The sequence below is a fragment of the Periplaneta americana genome, chromosome 10 (genome assembly GCF_040183065.1).
Source record: "Periplaneta americana isolate PAMFEO1 chromosome 10, P.americana_PAMFEO1_priV1, whole genome shotgun sequence".
Classification (NCBI taxonomy): domain Eukaryota; kingdom Metazoa; phylum Arthropoda; class Insecta; order Blattodea; family Blattidae; genus Periplaneta; species Periplaneta americana.
Window position 1 is genome coordinate 3316582 of NC_091126.1, and position 20023 is coordinate 3336604.

Here is a 20023-nt window from a genome sequence, read left to right on the forward strand (position 1 = left end):
ACTTCATTTCTTACCAACATTCTGCCACTGAATTTAGACTCCTGGAAATGGAGAATTAGCATGCGTGCTCTTGGTTTAAGTTGTTAGTCCTGAAAATACATTTTAAGGAAGACATTTTGAATTTTTTAATTTTAGTTACAGAATTCTTGTTTATGTCTGTTACATTGCAATGGCTGCACGTATTAAATGCGAGTATCCCGATTGCAGAAATAGAAGGAGTAGTGACCCCACAAAATGTTTCTTCAAAATACCAGGAGATAGTGAAAGGTGAGTTTTCATTTACAATATATAGCATTATTATTACATAAAACTAATATGATGTACTGGTAGATTTTCCTAGCCATGTGCATCATTATAAATCTTGTGTTACCGGAAATTAATTGCAATTAATTGCAATAAAGATCTTTGTATGTTTATGTACGAAATAAAATATTGTTACTAAATAAATCTGATGCATTCTAACACAACAGATTTGGTTGTTCATGTCTAAATCAATTCAAATTTTACAGCCCATTTCCTACCTCCACTTTCTGGGATATCACGTTCTGAAAATGCTAATGGTATTGGCTCAAGTTGTTTTTACAAAAAAAGGGGAAGTAAAAGTCATAATTGTAATAGAGATGGTTACATTTTGAACATTGGTGTGTACATGAATATAACGGGGAGGTGCAGAGAAGTTTTTTGAAATTCCCTCTATTTTTTTGTGCAGGAATGTCATTTGAAATTCCCGCCATTTTTTGTACATGTATCGCTCCAATTGTGGCTGTGAGAAGCTTCTTAATAGATTATACTTAATCTGGCTTATGATCCCTCCTATTATAGCTCTCTTGGTTATATCTGAGGAAGTCAAAATATTTTAGCATTCCACACCAGACATCCCACATTAATCAGATGTTAATAATAATTTGATATGTTAATGAATATGGTTTTGTACCAATTTATGGCCATCCTTCTGAACATTTGAGACACAGAGTCATTCCACGTCAAACCGGACAAATTTAAAGGAAATTTAACCTTGATGTTTTTTATTTGTCAAACTTTTTTATTCGATTGAAAGAACAAAAATAAAATGTATGTGTATTTTTATTTTCATAAAACTTGATTCTTGTGAAAAGTATTTAATTTCAAAACTTACGTAATAGCGTGCACACTGTTATATATAAATGATAATATCTCCGTTACTAATTAACACAATTTATTCACATTCGGCTCATATTAAAGCTCATAAGATATGCTTTTAGCATATCTGTCCTTCGATTACATAAACAATTTTGTTGTATTTTTTCCTCGAAAATTTATTTTTAAAATGTTTTTTTTTTTTTTTAAGTTCGGAAACTTTTTTCGAAATATAGAAAATATCACTGTGTCTGGTTGCTGGTTCTTGATTTTGTTGAAAGCTTTGGTGAGAAGTTCTATTTTTTCTTGCATATTCAAATTATTTTCAGTGGATTTCTTATAGATAAAATAAAACAGGCTTTATACATTAGGCTTAAATGCAAGATACCAACATTCAAATTGTTTTGTCTGTAAATTCTACAAAAATTCCTTATTAATAATAGGCTAATATTTGTTTGGAAAAAATAAAAGTTTGGCCCCATAAAGTCTGGAACACTACTGTAAATTCATACACTGTAAATTTTATAAAGGAATAGAAGGCAAACATGATTTTATATTGTAAACAATTAGGATGAAATAAAACAACCAGAAAACAAGAGAAATAACTTGTATGAAATGTCTTAAAAAGAAACATGTTTTAAATATATAGTTTTAAATGTCGTGTTTAAAACTTGCTTTAATCACTGGATATTGTTTTAAATAATTTTGAACACTTTTTTCAAAACTTTTTGTTTAAACATGTCAACTTGTTTAGTAAACAATTTAATCTTTTATCTTCAGATATTCAAATTATACAATTTCATAGCAAAGGCTGAATTGAGTTACGTAAAACAGTTTAAAATTGAGATCCAGCTAGGAGAATTGATCGTTATTGGTGATTACTCAGAAAATTAGTTTCGTAATACAATATGCTATACAGGGTTGCCATTGGAACAACAATTAAGTGACAGTACACCCATGTATATAAAAATATAAAATGCAAGTGATCGTGATTTGTCGCATAGTTGATTATCATTAATATTTGATTCACGACAGTGCAGGTTTTCATCTTTTTCCAGAAGAAAATTATTGGATATTTGAAAGAGAAATTCCTCAAAATTAAAAAAATCTACTACTTCATTAACGGTGTGGCAGGCAATACAAAAACAACCAAAAAATAATGTCATCAATTTAGTGAATCGTGAGAAAGATTTCAGTTTCTTGGTGGAATGGCATTTTTTCACGATAAGACTCTTGAATTGGTGTAGGTGGGACAGTCAAGAGATTAACCTCTTATGCTAATCTCCAGGGAAGTCTCATGAATGGGCAGTGTGTAATGTTAAAGGAATTTTGTTTTCATTTACATCTAAAGAAGAACATGATGAGAAAGCTCAGTTATTAAATGCCGAAAAGTTTGATTAAAGACAATTCCAAGAACATTCATTGTGTTATTCCTGTTAATGAAAACACAATTTCGATAAAACGTTCTCCTCTTCATCTGAAGCTCCTAGAGAAGTTGCTATGGGAACCAGACCAAGAATTCACCACAGGGAGGTTTCAATCAGCGCAAAGCAGTGATGGAATACCAAAAAGCAAGCAGCGCTAGTGCCAAGCCATTTTGCAGCTCTGTAAGTTTTCATTTTTCACAGACGTAGTTTTTAAGACTTCGTTATGCAACTTTGAATATGTGTAAGAAAATATGCGATCTAATTTTCATTATTTTTTTTCATTAAAATTAAAATGCTTGATATTGAGTTAGAAATATATTTATTTTATTTTTTGTAATAAATACACACATATCTTAGCAGTCTTGTTACTAATGATACCTTAAAAACATTTTTCTGCTCACTCATATATCCAGGAGAAAATAATTAGTACTGAAAGTGTAGTATTGCAACCCTCTGTGGTGACATGAAAATGGCTAATTGCTGGGTAATGTTTACCCTAAGGAGTATTGTAACATATTAAAAAAATGAACAAATTCTGAGTTGTTCAGGTTCCACGGCCTACTGTTTTCCTTGGAATGACCCATAGATAAAACTTCCTGAGTAGGCTAAAGTCATGTCATGTAGAGTAGTACAAATGTTGAATATTGAGAACTGATTCTGATATTTCATTATGAAGAATTGTACACAACTGCTGGTAGCATACTTGTTTTAAATTTTAACTTCACATTGATCATAATTATTGTATTTCCTCTCACTCCCAGTCTGTTGAGCCTGTCAAGGGCAATGACTTTGAGTTAACCCATTTTTTGAGATAGCTTGCTGTACTGTCTGAAATGGTAGTGTAGAATTCTTATCTTATCCGCAATAAGTGCGTGAAAAACCGATGCACTGATCATTTGGATGATGGGTTAACTTCTTCAGTTCTCTAATGAAGTTGCACATATTTTGTAAAAAAAAGAAACACACGTACAAATAAACCTTTCTTGTGTTTAAAATTTGATTATCTTTATTTGCTGAATAGAAATGTTTTCTTGGAAATGTTTTATCGTGATATTATCTTATTTGTTTCTGTAATTCATTAGGATGGAAAATAATGTGAGACAATGTTGATAAATTAGTCGGTAATATTTAATGTTATCTCACTCATTTCCTGTCTCGCATTTAGTTTGCTTACCTATAATGTCTTATTTGAAAAAGCATGATGTAATGCAACATGTCTGATATCGAAGAAGTTTATTTTATTTTTCTCCGTATTACACAGATCTGTGAAGATTTTGTGGATGAAATGTTTCATCATATCATGTACAGATTTTGCACAGCGTTGATAGCAGATTATTTCGGTATTATAACATTGTATGCAGCACTTACAGCATGGTATGATAATTGTGTAAATGTCTCAAATCGCGTTTTGCCACAATCTATTATTGCTTTTGTTGTATGTTTGGTTGTGTTATTGCTGTTTTGAGAGTAGGTTAGTGATAGCCTTGAAAACTATTTGTTTTTCATCCCCCTATGTGGTTAAAATGGCAAGTTCGATTGGTGAATCATTGAAACAGTTTTTGTTACGTAATTATGTGGGTGTTAACATGATGAAACATGAGGAAGAAATGTTATGGTACTTGGTTTTTCAAGAGTTTATATTTGGCATAATTTAAAACGAAATTAGGAGACAAGTACAAAATGTTTTCTCCACATGTTGTGTTTAAAATTTGTGAAGGAAGTAGAAGGCAGTTGTACAAATAGATGCATTCATCTTTGCCACTTGGTGTTCCAATAGTTTGGCGTGAATAGCAAATCATTGAAATAAATGCAATTTTTATGTTCATAAGGTATTCGGATTTAATGAAAAAAACAAGAAGGTCATTCAAGTACTCAAACCTGCCATCAAAAATAAGATGCGTCCACGTGGAAGAGATGTTCCAATTCTGACACCACAAGGAGTGGAATTTCACCCATGCAGATTATAGAAGAAGATTTAGATTTTTCATCAGACTTAGGGCTGGTTTCACTAACCTTCAGTAAATCTGTCCAAATGAAACATTAACTACTGAACATTAAAATATTTAATCATTCACTAAAATGCGAGCTGCTCACCAACCAAATTTTCTTAACATTTAATGAACATAAGTAATGGCTCATTACAGGTAAATGCGTTCAATGAATTTTTTATAACTATATCACAACATTTTTTTTTTTTTGTGAAACCACTGTATACTATATCGCAAATTGTGTACATCCTCAGAAAAAAGTTTTTCCATGTCTCTTGGTGATGGAAATGTTGAAGTTTTGACACATGATTAACATGAGTATGTTTGTATTTGCGCTGTCTCCATAGACTTCTAGCCGAGCAGCTATAGGCCTCTCGTCGTGCTGCATTATTGACGTCACTCTGGTGGTGCAGTCAGAAGCGTGTTAGCCTGTGGTTCCCAGGGCCCGAGTTCGATTCCCGCCCAGGTCAACGTTTTTTTATTAACGTAACTAATTTTTATACATATTACATCTCTATGTTTTTTATTTATTTATTTTTTTTTTTTGTGTAAGGAATTATTTCCCAACTCTGGTTCCCAACACTTGGAAGATCAATTTTCTTCCCGAAATAAAACAAAGATAAACAAATTAATTAAAGAAAAATAAAAAAAATACACATGTGGATCTAATACTTCGTCCACATGCCATCATTGTCTATCACTGCCTGACATTGAGTGCACCAGATCGCGAAAATAGTTCCGGTAGTACACCAGATCGCGAAAATAGTTTTAGTTCAGCGAGATCTTCCTAGGTAGCTAGAACTTGATCCTACAACTGATCTGATTCTGGGGTGGGTGGTCTCGATGTTTGTTGATCCTTTTTTTCGGGCCTTCTTGTGAACCATCTCTTTATGGCAGTGCAGTTATCCTGCTGGAAAATTAAATTTTCCTCGGAAAGAAAACAATTATAAATTAATTTAATGTATCCATTTCTTCCGCTTTTGTTTTAAAGCCAGTGCAAATAATAACAATCCCTCTGGATCCATCCTCTTGGCCATCTTGCAGAAAATTTCTCTGATCAAGCATTATTACAGCATCTAGTGTGTGCATGTTCAAATCTTATCACTAGCTATAAAATCGCAAAAAAGCATAGCGCTATATAGTATAGTGTCCGGTGTGTGTGTGTGCTGGCCTTCGGTCAACAGTGTGACTATTAAACATAATAAAATATTAATCAAGATTTAAGTTACGTATAGTTAGTGATTAACTTCTTTCACACCCCATTACTTTATTTGTAAATTACAGGAAAAACCATATTTCCACAAGTAATGCTAACCATGTCTAATTAATTTGAAGTAAATCAAGTTAATGTCCAATTTCGTGATAGTCATATACTGGAGTAATTGCATTGGTTCATACAGAAAACATATTCATGGATGGCTTTAGTCTAGTGGACAGAGCATCTGTTTCCGAATCAGTCGGTTGCATGTTCGAACTCACTGTTATGCATTTCTTTCTCTTTTTTTTCTATATATTTTTTAAATTAATTTACTTCTTTATGTGAGTCAATCCACATCAAATCGCACAAAATTATACAAATTTTGACCTTCATATTTCTGATTTCGTTTATATTTTTTTTTTACCAACTCTATGGGTCTAATAAACCAACAAGTGTATTTTTATTTCCTCCTAAGTCCACGTGTTTTTAAAATATTACATGTTAAAATTCGTTAAAAATGTCGCACAATGCAACATTTAAAGCGTCATATTTCTGACGATATTGATGTTAAAAATTTTTTGAAAAATGCATTTAAAAGCTTAAAGTACTGTATTTTATTAAATATTTACTAATTAATTTTAATATAATTATTACAAATATTTTTTTATAATTCAATTTTTAAAACATATATATCAATGTGAAATAGCCCTATTAAAAATCTAAAAAAATGCCTGCTAGGTGCACTGAAGTATTCTTAATAATTCCAGAAAAAATCAGAATGGGATCTCCAATAGTTTAATGGAAATTTAATTACTTACGACACAATGTGTAGCGGTTGGCGCAGCAGCAGTGGACGGGAAGTGTTAAAACGCGCTGGGAGGTTTATCGGCGCTGGATGATTGACTGAATGTTGCAACATTACACCCAGTATGGATCAAGTCACTCGAGGAAACACTGCTAATTTACTTATTATGAAATCTACAAATATTTGTACATTATGCTTTTTAAATGTTTCTTTTCATTCATACTTTAAATTTTCATTCGCCTACCTTCTTTCTTGAAAGAAAATTGTTTTTCTAAATCTTCAGTTTTTGACAACGGAATGAAAGAATGTAATTTTAACGTACCACTTATTGGTTTTAGATTATGGTATCTGGCCTGCAAATTTTCAGTGTGGTTTTTGTGCTTATTCAATGGACAAAATGTAAATGACACGTTAGAAATATTTTTTGTGACCAATCAAACAATTTTTTTTTTGGTGTTGTTATAGGATCTTGTATAGGCTAACTCTCGTGGCAAGTCTTTTAACAATTCCTCCAATGCCATCACATGGACCTTTACCATGCGACGTTGCAAAGAAGTATCATTCAGCACTAATTCCATAATCGTCTTCATGTAAGCAATTATTTAAAAAAAAAAAATTTTTTTTTTTGTATTGTGAACTTGATCCATTGGAACAGTAGATGATTTTTTTCATATCGTTGAATTCTTGGTTTAAGAAATTGATTGTTTCGGATTGAAAAAAGTGAAAGGGATCGGTGTCATGTTTCATGGTTTCTGAGATGACAATACTTTTGTAATGAATTTCTGTATCTCCTTGAAATATACTACGAAAGGATTTATTTATTTGTTTATTTAAATATACAGAATAAAGAATATAATTACAACAAGAGAAATAGAAATAAAATAATACAATCAATATAAAAAAGGAGATACAGTAGTATTAACAAAATTTGAGACCGAATGAGCAACGCTCGTGTTCGGTCGCAGTTCAGATATAATATTAATAGGCCTATAAGAGAATATAAAATAAAATAAAGTAGGAAGTAAAATTAAAATTGTATTTTATTGTGGCTTGGCATATGTTCCAATGCACACCTTGTATTGAATCTTGTATTACAAATGAATAATTTTCAGAAAAGTCTGCAATAACTATGTAATTTTCAGGTTGTACATTTCTTTTCATTCCGTCAAAAATAAAATATGGCTGACTTTTGAAGGGATGACGATGCATCTTCTACATGAAAAGCTTTACATGCTAGGGAGCCTTTTATTTTTTTAAACTTTCCACGGGGGTATAGTTTTTGTTGTAGATTCCTTTTCTTGATAGGGGATTCTATTGACATCAAACTCTTGTTTAATTCCTCAATATTAGTGATTTCTAGCACTGTATCCATAGAACTGCTAGAAGAAGAACTGGGATGATCACTTTCTCTGTCCGCACTTTCATTTGATTCATGTTTATTAATATCACAAGAACTACAGGCTTCACATGTAATTTCACCTGACCTATCCGGAAATTGATTGATTTTTACGGAATAAATCACATATTTGCACATTCAAAGACTCCTTTAAATTGAGCTTTATCAATAAGTCGCGACTTACGCGTCTTAGTATACTTTTCTTTTTAAAAGCGTGATTAGGAAGGTAAATGGATTTAAACACTTGTTATATATTACGCGATCTTTACCATCACTCATTTTGTATAGAAGTCACGTCACTCCGTGAAATTCAAACCCAAACTGATTATTTTTCTCTTGTATATTTTGTCTCCTGTCATCTGTTTACTGCCATAAAGTTTACTGCCTTACCTAGTCTTGCTATCATCAAACACTTGGCTATATTACAGTATAAACATGTAGTACTGTGAGGGGCTTCCCCTCTTAGCTGAGCTGACAATAATAAAATAATTTTAGATAAGATATTTACTGTTCCTTAAGGTATTAATCATTTGATGATTAGTATGGTGACATCAGATGCAACAGGGAATTTCGTAAAACTAGCCACGGGCAGCCTTCTAGCCTATGGCTGCAAGCAGTTCATTAGCTGGGCATTGTGAGTGCGTGCATGCTTCCAGAAAATAAATTGTTACAAATGTATGGGTGCCGATCCCATATTTATAAATGCAGTAGTTTCCAGATAATACATCAGCGAACAAGTCTATATATATTTTTCAGATTTTTAACTTGGCTATTTAATACAGTAATTTTGCATTGAAAAAGAAATGATTAAAAAAATGGGCCAAATTTTAAATTTATTTGTGATAGGCCTAAAGTAATAAAAAGTGTTGTATTTAGTCTTTCAAATGCGCCAAACCGCAAATCTCGGTTATATGTAGGCACAGAGTTCCAAGTGAGTTTATGTAAGAGTGCGCACATAATTTGCGTAACTTCAAATAGTCATAACTACACAAATAATTAATAATTGTGAAAATAAAACAATACGGGTCTCCTTATTTGATGTCTGGAATTCATGAAAAAAAATTCGACCATTTCCGAGAAGGTCGTGTTTTATTGCTGTGCGATTTGATGTGGAATGACTCATTTGTTAACAGTCTTTGTCATACTACTTACTTGTGCTGAATTCTTTTCCCTGGAACTTGTTCTAACTACTAAGGGACGACATAACAACAAAACGAAACTAATTATATTACTTCAACTAGTAATTCTCTTGTGAATGAGATCGCTCGTCCTCTGATCATGCGCACTGGGACTTACAAAGTATCTGTGCGACAAAACTTTTTCTAAGACAGTACCTGCTACATCATTTGCATGCCTGTCAACAATGAAGTAACACATTTACAAAATAATAGTAAATGGAGAAAAAAGTACTATTATTATGATTCTTTACTACTACTTACTTACTGGCTTTTAAGGAACCCGGAGGTTCATTGCTGCCCTCACATAAGCCCGCCATTGATCCCTATCCTGAGCAAGATTAATCCAGTCTCTACCATCATATCCCACCTCCCTCAAATCCATTTTAATATTATCTTCCCATCTACGTCTCGGCCTCCCCAAAGGTCTTTTTCCCGCCTGCCTCCCAACTAACACACTATATGCATTTCTGGATTCGCCCATACGTGCTACATGCCCTGCCCATTTCAAACGTCTGGATTTAATGTTCCTAATTATGTCAAGTGAAGAATACAATGCGTGCAGCTCTGCGTTGTGTAACTTTCTCCATTCTCCTGTAACTTCATCCTTCTTAGCCCCAAATATTTTCCTAAGAACCTTATTCTCAAACACCCTTAATCTCTGTTCCTCTCTCAAAGTGAGAGTCCAAGTTTCACAACCATACAGAACAACCGGTAATATAACTGTTTTATAAATTCTAACTTTCAGATTTTTTGACAGCAGACTAGATGACAAAAACTTCTCAACCGAATAATAACACACATTTCCCATATTTATTCTGCATTTAATTTCCTCGCGAGTGTCATTTATATTTGTTACTGTTGCTCCAAGATATTTGAATTTTTCCACCTATTCAAAGGATAAATCTCCAATTTGTTTAGTTCCATTTCGTACAATATTCTGGTCACGAGACATAATCATATACTTAGTCTTTTCGGCATTTACTTCCAACCCTATCGCTTTACTTGCTTCAAGTAGAATTTCCGTGTTTTCCCTAATCGTTTGTGGATTTTCTGCTAACATATTCACGTCATTCGCATAGACAAGAAGCTGATGTAACCCGTTCAATTCCAAACCCTCTGTTATCCTGAACTTTCCTAATGGCATATTCTAGAGTGAAGTTAAAAAGTAGAGGTGACAATGCATCTCCCTGCATTATTATGATTATTACTATTATTATTTTCGTCATAATTATAATTGTATTTATTGCATTCCTGATTACTCTACAGTGTTGACCTCATGTGAGGGAGGATGATATTTTATACACAATAACATAGAAATACGAAGGGCCAGCAGGACCGAATATGTTGAAAAAAAATATATATACAGTATATACATACATATATGTATATATATATATATATATATATATATATATATCATATATCACATACAATAATTGCAATTTAGGTATAGGTAATATTCTTGAATCTTATGATCCAGAATGAAAAGAATTTAAGATTTATAATTTAATTGACTGTGAAGTATAGTTGCAGAGCTGGAAGAAAGTAGAAACTTGATATCAATTAATATGCTGTGTTAAGTAACTATTTTCAAGGTAAACGTTCAATGCTTGCGTAAATTTAATTCTAGTAAATGGAAGTTAATATATCAATGAAGTTTTGTTATGTTTGAATATACATTATGTGTTAATGTACTAATATTTCCTAGGTATGTTGTTATAATAATCACTTTCATGTGTTAAAATAAAAACTAAGTTGTATGTTACCTAGTTGACTGTATTCAGCTTTGTCTGAGTCATTCTTACGATATAATATTATGTGATCAGTTTCTTCTAAAATCTTGAGTACCACGATCTTCGTGATGCAGTATCTTTCGTGAAATGTTGTCGTTCAGATTTTCAAAATAAACATTTAAGAAATGTTTAATATTTTCCGCCATTTTTTATTGCAACTAGTGAACCATTAAAAATTTAAAGACTGAAATTTCTATCACTAAATTAATGATAGCATTACTGGTTCACTAGAGCTAAAGATACTTGGTGAGCTACGAATTGTTTTAATGAACCAGTAAATAAATTAATCATTAAAAACAGTGAAGGGCCAGTTTCACCAAGCAGTCAGTGTGCTGGCTTCCAGACTTCTGGAACTGCATTCGATTCCCGACCAGATCAACTTTTTTTTTTATTAACGTAACTAATTTTTATACATGTTACCTCACTTCATTTTCTATAGTGGAACGAATTGTTTCCCAACTCTGGCTCGACTAGGAGAATAAAAAAACTCTTGGGAGATCAATTTTCTTCCTGAAATAAAACAAACATAAATAAACAAATTAAAGGAAAATAAAAAAATACACATGTGGATCTAATATTTTATCCACATGCCACCGGCGTCTATCACTGCCTGACATGTTTGTGGCATTGAGTTCACCAGATCGCGGAAATACTGTAGTTCTGGCCCTCAGTAAGATCTCTCCAGGTAGCCAGAACTTGATCCCACAACTGATCTGGATTTTGAGGTGGATTGTCTCGATATTTGTCAATCCTCGTTTTCAGACCTTCCTGTGAATCATCTTTGAACATTTATGGCAGTGTGTGCGGGGTGGTTATCCTGCTGGAAAATTAAATTTTCTTCGGGAAGGAAACAATTATAAATTTCATGAATCCAGTTCTTCTGCTTCTGTTTTAAATCCAGTGCAAACAATAACAATCCCTCTGGATCCATCCTCTTGGCCATCTTGTAGAAAATGCCTTATGCGCATTTCATATCTTATCGCTAGCTATAATATCTCACAAAAATATAAGCGTAGTGCTATATAGTATAGTGTCGGGTGTGCGCTGAACTTTAGTCAACAGTATGACTATTAAACATAATGATATATTAATAAAGATATAAGTTAAATATAGTTAAGGAATAACGATTTTCACACCCCATTACTTTATTTATAAGTCACAGGACAAAACATATTTCCACAAATAATGCGAATCGTGTCTAATTGATTTCAAATAAATCAAGTTAATGTCCATTTTTGTGATACACATATCCTGGAGTATTGCATTGGTTCATACAGAATGTTTTCACGAAAACTTTAGTCTAGTGGACAGAGCATCTGTTTCCGAATCAGTTGGTCATCTGTTCGACCTCGCTGTTATGCATTCCTTTTTTTTTTTCTCTTTGTTAAATTAATTTACTTCTTTATTTGTTAACAGTCTTTACCGCACTACTTATTTACGCTGAATTCTTTTCTCTGGCACTTGTTCTAAATACTAAGGGACGACATACAACGAAACGGAACTAATCATATTACCTCAACTAGTTGTTCTCTTGTGAATCAGATCGCTCGTCCTCTGCTCATGCGCACTGCCTCCTTTCTGGGACTGCGACAAAACTTTTTTGTAAGACAGTACGTGCTACATCATTGCCTGCAGACCAACAATGAAGCAAAGCAGTTACGAAATAATATTAAATGGAGTAAAAGTACTATTATTATTGTATGTATGTGTATGTATGTATATATGTATTTATTTATTAACACTACAATTGGGTATACACCCAGTGGCAGTGATATATAATATACAATAATTACAATTACATGAAATAAAATATAATAAACGTAAATGAAAAAAATAAAATAAACGTAAATCTATAAATAGTAGATGCAATAAACCTAGGACTATAAATACAAACTATTCTATAATAACACCTTCGATAAGCAAAAGTAAATCTGACTTATAAGTACTTCTATTTCACCCAACTATTACCAATTAAAGTAATACATTACCAATTTAAGTAATTACTATTATTATTATTATTATTATTATTATTATTATTATTATTACCATTATTATTATTATTATTATTATTATTATTACCATTACCATTATTATTATTATTATTATTATTATTATTATTATTATTATTGCCATAATTATAGTTTTGTAATTATTGCATTCCTGATTGCAGTGGTGACATCATTTGAGGGAGTATGATATTTTATATACAACAGCTGCTATTTAGGTATACATAATATTCTTGAAACCTGTGATCCAGAATGAAAAAAATTAAAGATTTATGAATTTACTGTACTGTGAAGTATAGTTGCAGAGCTGAAAGAAAGTAGAAACTTAATCCCAAATATGCTGTGTGAAATAACTATTTTCAAGGTAGATGTTCAATGTCTGCGTAAATTTAATACTAATAATATACCAGTTAAATCTTGTTATGTTTGAATGCACATTGGGTATTAATTTACTAATATTTCTTAGGTACTGGTATGTAGTTATAATAACCACTTTTATGTGTTAAAATAAAAACTCAGTTGTATGTTACCTAGTTGACTAGTTTCAGCTTTGTCTCAGCCGTTCTTATGATATTCTAACCTATGATCAGTTTCTTCTAAAATTTCGAGTAGCACTATGTTCGTGATGCAGTTTCTTTCGTGAATTTTTGTGTCATTCATATTTTCAAAATTATCGTTTCTTAAATGGTAACATTATCTCCATCTGAATCTTAATTTTCGAGTAGTTCCAGATATAACAATTCTACGTCGAAACGTTCCTCCATTTTGTATTGCAACTAGTGAACCAATAAATAAATTAATAAATCATTGAAACCTTAGTGAAGCTTGGTGAAACCAGTCTTGAAATTTCTATCACTAAACTGATGATAAATTTATTGGTTCATTAAGGCTAAAAAGATGCTTGCTGAGCTATAAAAATAATTTTATTGAACCAGTTAATAAATTAATGAACCATTAAAAATACTTAAGCTTGGTAAAACTGGCTATAAGAATAATAACTATTTAGAATGAACTATACATATTGTTGCTGTGTGCGTGCATGCGTGCGTGTGAGTTGGGTGCATTTAAAAGAGCAGAATGGTCTTTAAAATAAAATTATTCCTAAACATTGAAAGTTGATGTATTTGCCATCTTAATAAAGTAACAAAGAAAGTTTCGGAATTGGTAGAGTGCTAGCCTTTTGTGCCAGAGGTTGCGAGTTCGATCCTGGCCCAGGTTGGTGGAATTTAATTGTGCTTAAATGCGATAGGCTCATATCAGTAAATTTTTTGTCATTAAAAGAACTCCTGCAGGAGAAAATTCTGGCACACCAGCGACACTGATATAATCTCGGTAGTTGCGAGCATTGTTAAATGAAACATAATTTACAATAAAGAAAATAGCAAAATTTTAGTACAGTGATATAAACACAAATAACTTTTTGTAAAGTTTTTTCACTCCTGTAAAGCTGACTTCAAACCACATAGCTTGTTTTACATATATATTGGCATTTTAAAGGTGACTAACTGAATATACTAATTCTTAGTTTGTTAATTGCATTCTGTAGTCATTGATACTGAGTGTAGATTCTAGCAACGAAATTCTTTATGCTCCAGATGATGACGTAGAATATGCAGGAAACATAGCCACTGAATTTAGTCTTCATTTAAATACTTCTGGAAAGAATAACATTTTTCACATGTAAATTTCGATTAATACCTTTTTAAATTTTCCAATTATAGGTATTTCCTTAATGTGCTGGAGTAACCTGTTGTGTAATTTGAAGTCAGTATATGTAAAACTTTTTCCATAGAGTAAAGTTTTATGCGAGAGAGAGGACAGGTTGTTTTTGTTTCTTGTGTTGTGTGAATGTATACTTGATAATAATTTTCTGGAAGCCTGCCAGGTTTGTTTTTATGTAGACAAGGATCTCTAAGATATGAACACGAGGAAGTAGTAGAATATGTAATTCTTTGAACATTTGTCTGCAACTGATTCTCTTGCTTGCTTTCATGATTATTCTCAAAACCCTCTTCTGTAATTTGGAAATTAATTTATTGTTGGTTGAGTTTCCCCAGAATATTATACTATAGATAATGAGGGGATGAAAGCAGGCATAATAGAGAGATTGAGCAAAATTCAGACCTGGTATTTTTGTTACTGTGCATGAAGCAAAACATATTTTACTTAGTTTTATTGCCAATAGTTCTATACGTTTTGCCGCTCATCATTCAGCATTCAAAGGATTCAGTTGGTTAGCAATTTGCTCCGTAAGGTGTAGACGCTGGCACGGCAAAGTAAAGGTCTGCTCACACCAACGCGGGATGCGGGAGCGGCAGCGAAAGTGAAACAAACCGATGTGTAATTGTGAGTACAGCACAGTGGGTGGCGGGACAGCAGCATACTATTCCCAGTTCGCTGCAAGCAGCATTTTCCCGCGTCCCGCATTCATTTTGGCAATGGCGACTGAACAGTTAATAGAGTGTGTTAAGAGACATGAGCAATGAAGATTATAGGAAGATCACTTGTGGGATGAAATAGGGAAAGAACTGCATGCACTGCTTTATAACTATTTTTTACTTGTGTATACAGAAGGTGAATCTCAAAACTGCGTTCGTATTTTGGTGGATCCAACAGTATGTCAAATAACAATAGGATACATGTAACATGGTATATTGTTCTGCATGAAGGAGGGAGAGCAATGGTGACTTGTTCAATAGTTGAGCAGTTTGGACTTTTTCAATTGCTAATTGTCAAAAATTATAACACAACATTTCGTCTTCAGGTAAAAACCTACTGTGTGGATCATTACAAATAGCTAGCCTGTGCGACTGATCGACGACCATCAAGTCGGTCCGAAAACCCAATGTCATAAGCTGCCGTAACGTGAAATATATAAAAAGAAGAATACCGTAGTTGTAACTAAACTAATTATATGGAACATTAACACAAAGAACAAGGAATAATATACACTAATAATCAACAGTGGAAATAGTGAAATTATGAAACAATAGGAATAATGAGCATTATAATTTTTTTTTAAATTAGCCATGGAAAAAGTCCAAACTGCTCAACTATTGAATGATATAATATTGTGACATTATATAATTTTACCAGATTATAGAATTATGGTAGTTTATGTATTATTTACACACAAATTAAAAAAAAAGAACAGGTACCAAAAATTACGTTAAAACAGCATATCTTGCTCAACTTCAGAATGCCATAAAGCACGACTAATTAATTTGGTGCAATATTGTATGCACGAAGTTCTTTTCATTACAAATGAACTTATCTTCAAGAACTCATTATAGGCCTAAATAAAATAATGACTTTTTTTTCATTGCTTATTTTTTAATCCCTACTATAAGCTGAAGATAATTTATTGAATATCAAGTTTAGCGTTAATACATACCAATTATGATAAGTCTACAAGGCAAAAACATAATTTAAAACACCCAACTATGCTTCAGTAAGCCTACGTGATTTCAGGAATTTTAAAGCCCAAAATGTATTACAATTGAATAAACCATTAGTCACTTACGCTAATAATATTAAATTATCGGATACTTTTGCTCAACTATGCAAATAAATTGGTGCCATGAGTCCTAACACTATAAATATCGGTGAACAAAAGACAACTCTTCTCTCATACCTATTAAAAATCACTGAGAAAGTGAGGTTGAGTGGGATGTTATGATTTATTTTATTTTTTTATTTGGTTATTTAACGACGATATATGAACTGCGGGGTTATTTAGCATCGATGGAATTGGTGATAGCGAGATGAGGCCGAAGATTCGCCATAGATTACCTGACATTCGCCTTACGGTTGGGGAAAAGCTCGGGAAAAATCCTAATCAAGTAATTAGCCCAAGCGGGAATCGAACCCGCGCCCGAACACAACTGCGGATCGTCAGGCAAAGCCGACTGAGCTATGCTGGTGGCTCGTTATGATTATCTCGAACTATATACTATTATTTTAAAGTATTTATTAAAACAGTGATATTCCATTTTTTTTTGTTAGCATATCCCCAACATATATTTGTATCCCCAAACTGCATTGCAGTTATATAAGAATTACGAAAAGACTATGATTGATGTTTTACTAAAAATAAATAATAATAATAATAATATTATTATTATTATTATTATTATTATTATTATACAGTAGTTATTGATGCAATAATAATACTAATGATTTACGTAAAATATTATTCAAGCAAGAATTGATATTGCAAAAAAAAAATACAATAATATAATGCAATAATTATCAACAAGTATAATAAAATAAATATGTTAGCATTTTAACTTACGTAATCAAGACGACCAAAAATTGAATACCACTGTATTAGAGTATGTGTGCTAAAGAAAACTCTACAAATTTTTCACGATCACTGAAAGCCACAGAGGGCGCAGTAAAAAATGAGAACATACTGTGTGAAAAAAAGAATTTCTGGTCTCTTAACTGGAGTTTCGGTTAACAAAGGTTCTACTGTGACAGCAAGAGTGTAGTAGTATATGAACGAACCTATGATCATCTTCGGCAACTGCAAGAAACAGAAGTACTTCTTCATTAGAAGAATCCTATTTGCGACTGTATCCTGCTCTGGTGTGAAGATAACGACGAATTCGCAGCGATAGCGTCCCAGTACCGCGTTGGTGTGAGCGGAAGGGAGTGACCAGGTTAGTGTAGTGCGATCGAATGAGATATTTAAGGTATAGCTTACAGCAGTAAAATTTTGGAAATAAAGAACATTTTTTTCCTCCATTACTGTACCTTGTAGAATAATGCAAATTAGTATGTGTAAAACATTGTCCTTCTTCTATATGAAAACAATATTTTTACGGTTTAAAAAAAATTATTTATTTATTTTTTTTTCAAAATTCAGTTCACTGTGCAGTGATGAAGTGTTTTCCACATAACTAAAAAACTATCCAATCACAGTCTAGTATGTACAGTCACGGAGCTTGAGTTGTGAGGGTGCTAGGAACAATAGACTGTGCGGGTACTATTCCGCCTCATCTGTAATGGTGCGATAGTAGTGATCCTAGTGGTTAGCAACTATCTATGGATGCATATTTACTACGTATTTAGCTTCGTGACTGTATATACTAGACTGTGATCCAACATTTTGTGATGAACCTTTTTTGTGTGTATTTATGCATATCATATCTACAATATGATGCAAAATCACTTCTCTACCTTTGATAGATTGTGTGATAAAAAATAAATTCATTTAAAAAAATGGTCAAATATCAATATTTTCTTCTATCACTAAAAAAAAAAAAAAATATTATTTATTAAGGAATGTAGTTGAAAGAGCATGATATTGTAAACATGAGTTTCAGCAATAAAATGAAAGAGAGAGAATATGAAAAAGTTAACAAGTTTATGAGTTATGAGGGAAACGCTTCATCACTGCACAGTAAACTGCCATCATTTTGAATTTTGGAAAAAAAATATATAATTTTTAAAAATCGTAAAAATATTTTTTTCATGTAGGAGAAGGACAGTGTTTTACACATTCCAATTTTCATTATTGTGCAAGATACGGTAATGGAGGAAAAAAATGTTGAATATTTCCAAAAATGTTACTGCTGTAAGCTATACCTAACGCCTTAAGTGATTATGGGTTTTAATAAAAAAAAAGTGTCTCCTGCAAAAGTGTTTTTTTCAAGTGTTGCAAATCAGTGTATTAAGTGAGAATATGGAAATGGAATTAGGATTATACAGAAGTAGAATGGGGCGATTCAATTTAAGAAGACTGAAAATAAATAATAATCAAGTGAAAGAAGAGAGTCCTCAAATAGGATGGGCAGGTGTGGTGCTGGCTGCATGCAGTCTTTTTTTATAACTTTTTGATGCAAATAAATATTGCTATGTTGGAATTGCGACAAGAGATGGAATAAAAATACAGAGAATGTGAGCAAGCTGTGCAAAGAGGTGAAAACGTTGAAGTCAAGGGTGAACAATTTAGAATTCAACCAAGGAAAAAAGAATTTGATTATCTTTGAAGTATACGAAGAACATAGAGAATAGAGATTAGACACATATAACATAGTGGCTGTGATACGGTATGTAGAGAGTTCAATTTAAATGTAAATGAGGGAAGAATAGAAGAAGCCTTCAGATTGGAAAGACAGAAGAATAGGCCAATAATGGTGAAATTCTCGAGTTTATGTACGAAGGAGTTCATCATGAATAACCTAAGGAATCTGAGAGGTTCTCAAATATGCATCGATCAAGATTTCAGCCCAGAGATAAGAAAAAAAAGATTACTGATTCCTTTTCTGAAGGAGGCGAAGGCAAGAGCGAAGGAACAGTTTGCTGTTCTAGTGAAGAATAAACTGAATATGAACAGCAATATAGTGGATTTAGAATATTGCCAGATGAATGGAATAAACACTGATTTACGGGAAAGAAATGAGAACGTTAATAGATCGTCACCAGGAAAAATTGCGGAAATATGGTCGACAGAGGCGCCAGCTGAGACAGTGACGTCAGCCAACATGATGCGTGAGATGATAAACCAGCCAAGACAATAATGTATGGAAACGCGGCACTCCTGAGTCAGCAAATAAGGAACATATGACTGGAGCGAGAGACGTCCGAACGAGGACAAGAAAGGAGGTCAGGAGGAGTCGATCATCTGAGGGCAGCGAAGGGTCCTGGAACAGGTCTAACGAAATTACTGTTTCATCCCCGAATGGCAGTTTGCTGGCGTTAGCATCAGGAAGGGAGCAGAAGAGTTACAATCTGCGAAACTGGTGTTTGACTGGAGATGAAAATGCAAACAGAGGATGTTAACCTGGGCAATGAAATACTTAAATATGGCTTTATAAATAATGGAAGACATCCTGAACATAATTAGAAATAAAGATATATAGATTATTAGGTGAATATGATCTTCTAGGGGTAGTGGAAACGGTTGAAAAATGATGACAAGTTAGTAATAAAAGATTTTATGTTCTATAGTAAAAAGGGACCAATGGTGGGCTTATGTGAGGGCGGCAATGAACCTTCGGGTTCCTTAAAAGCCAGTAAGTAGTAAAACTATTTTGAAACAAAGGAAAATGGGAAGAAATCCAGGGGGAATTGCATTTATAATTAAAAAGAACCTGAGTAGTAGGATTG

At 32.7% G+C, this 20023-nt stretch overlaps 1 protein-coding gene across 4 annotated transcripts in view; it reads left to right on the top strand.

The window, feature by feature from the left end:
• Nucleotides 1-20023, top strand: part of lbk (leucine-rich repeats and immunoglobulin-like domains protein lambik) — a 121417-nt gene that overhangs the window by 22549 nt on the left and 78845 nt on the right. For 2 of the 4 annotated variants that reach the window (XM_069836751.1, XM_069836752.1), the window contains one exon: nt 136-267. The exons of 1 other annotated variant lie outside the window; for it this stretch is intronic. In XM_069836751.1, coding sequence (XP_069692852.1) covers nt 136-267 — 132 coding nt within the window. The remainder of the gene's footprint in view (nt 1-135; nt 268-20023) is intronic. One more of the 4 variants, XM_069836753.1, reaches the window with a different exon arrangement.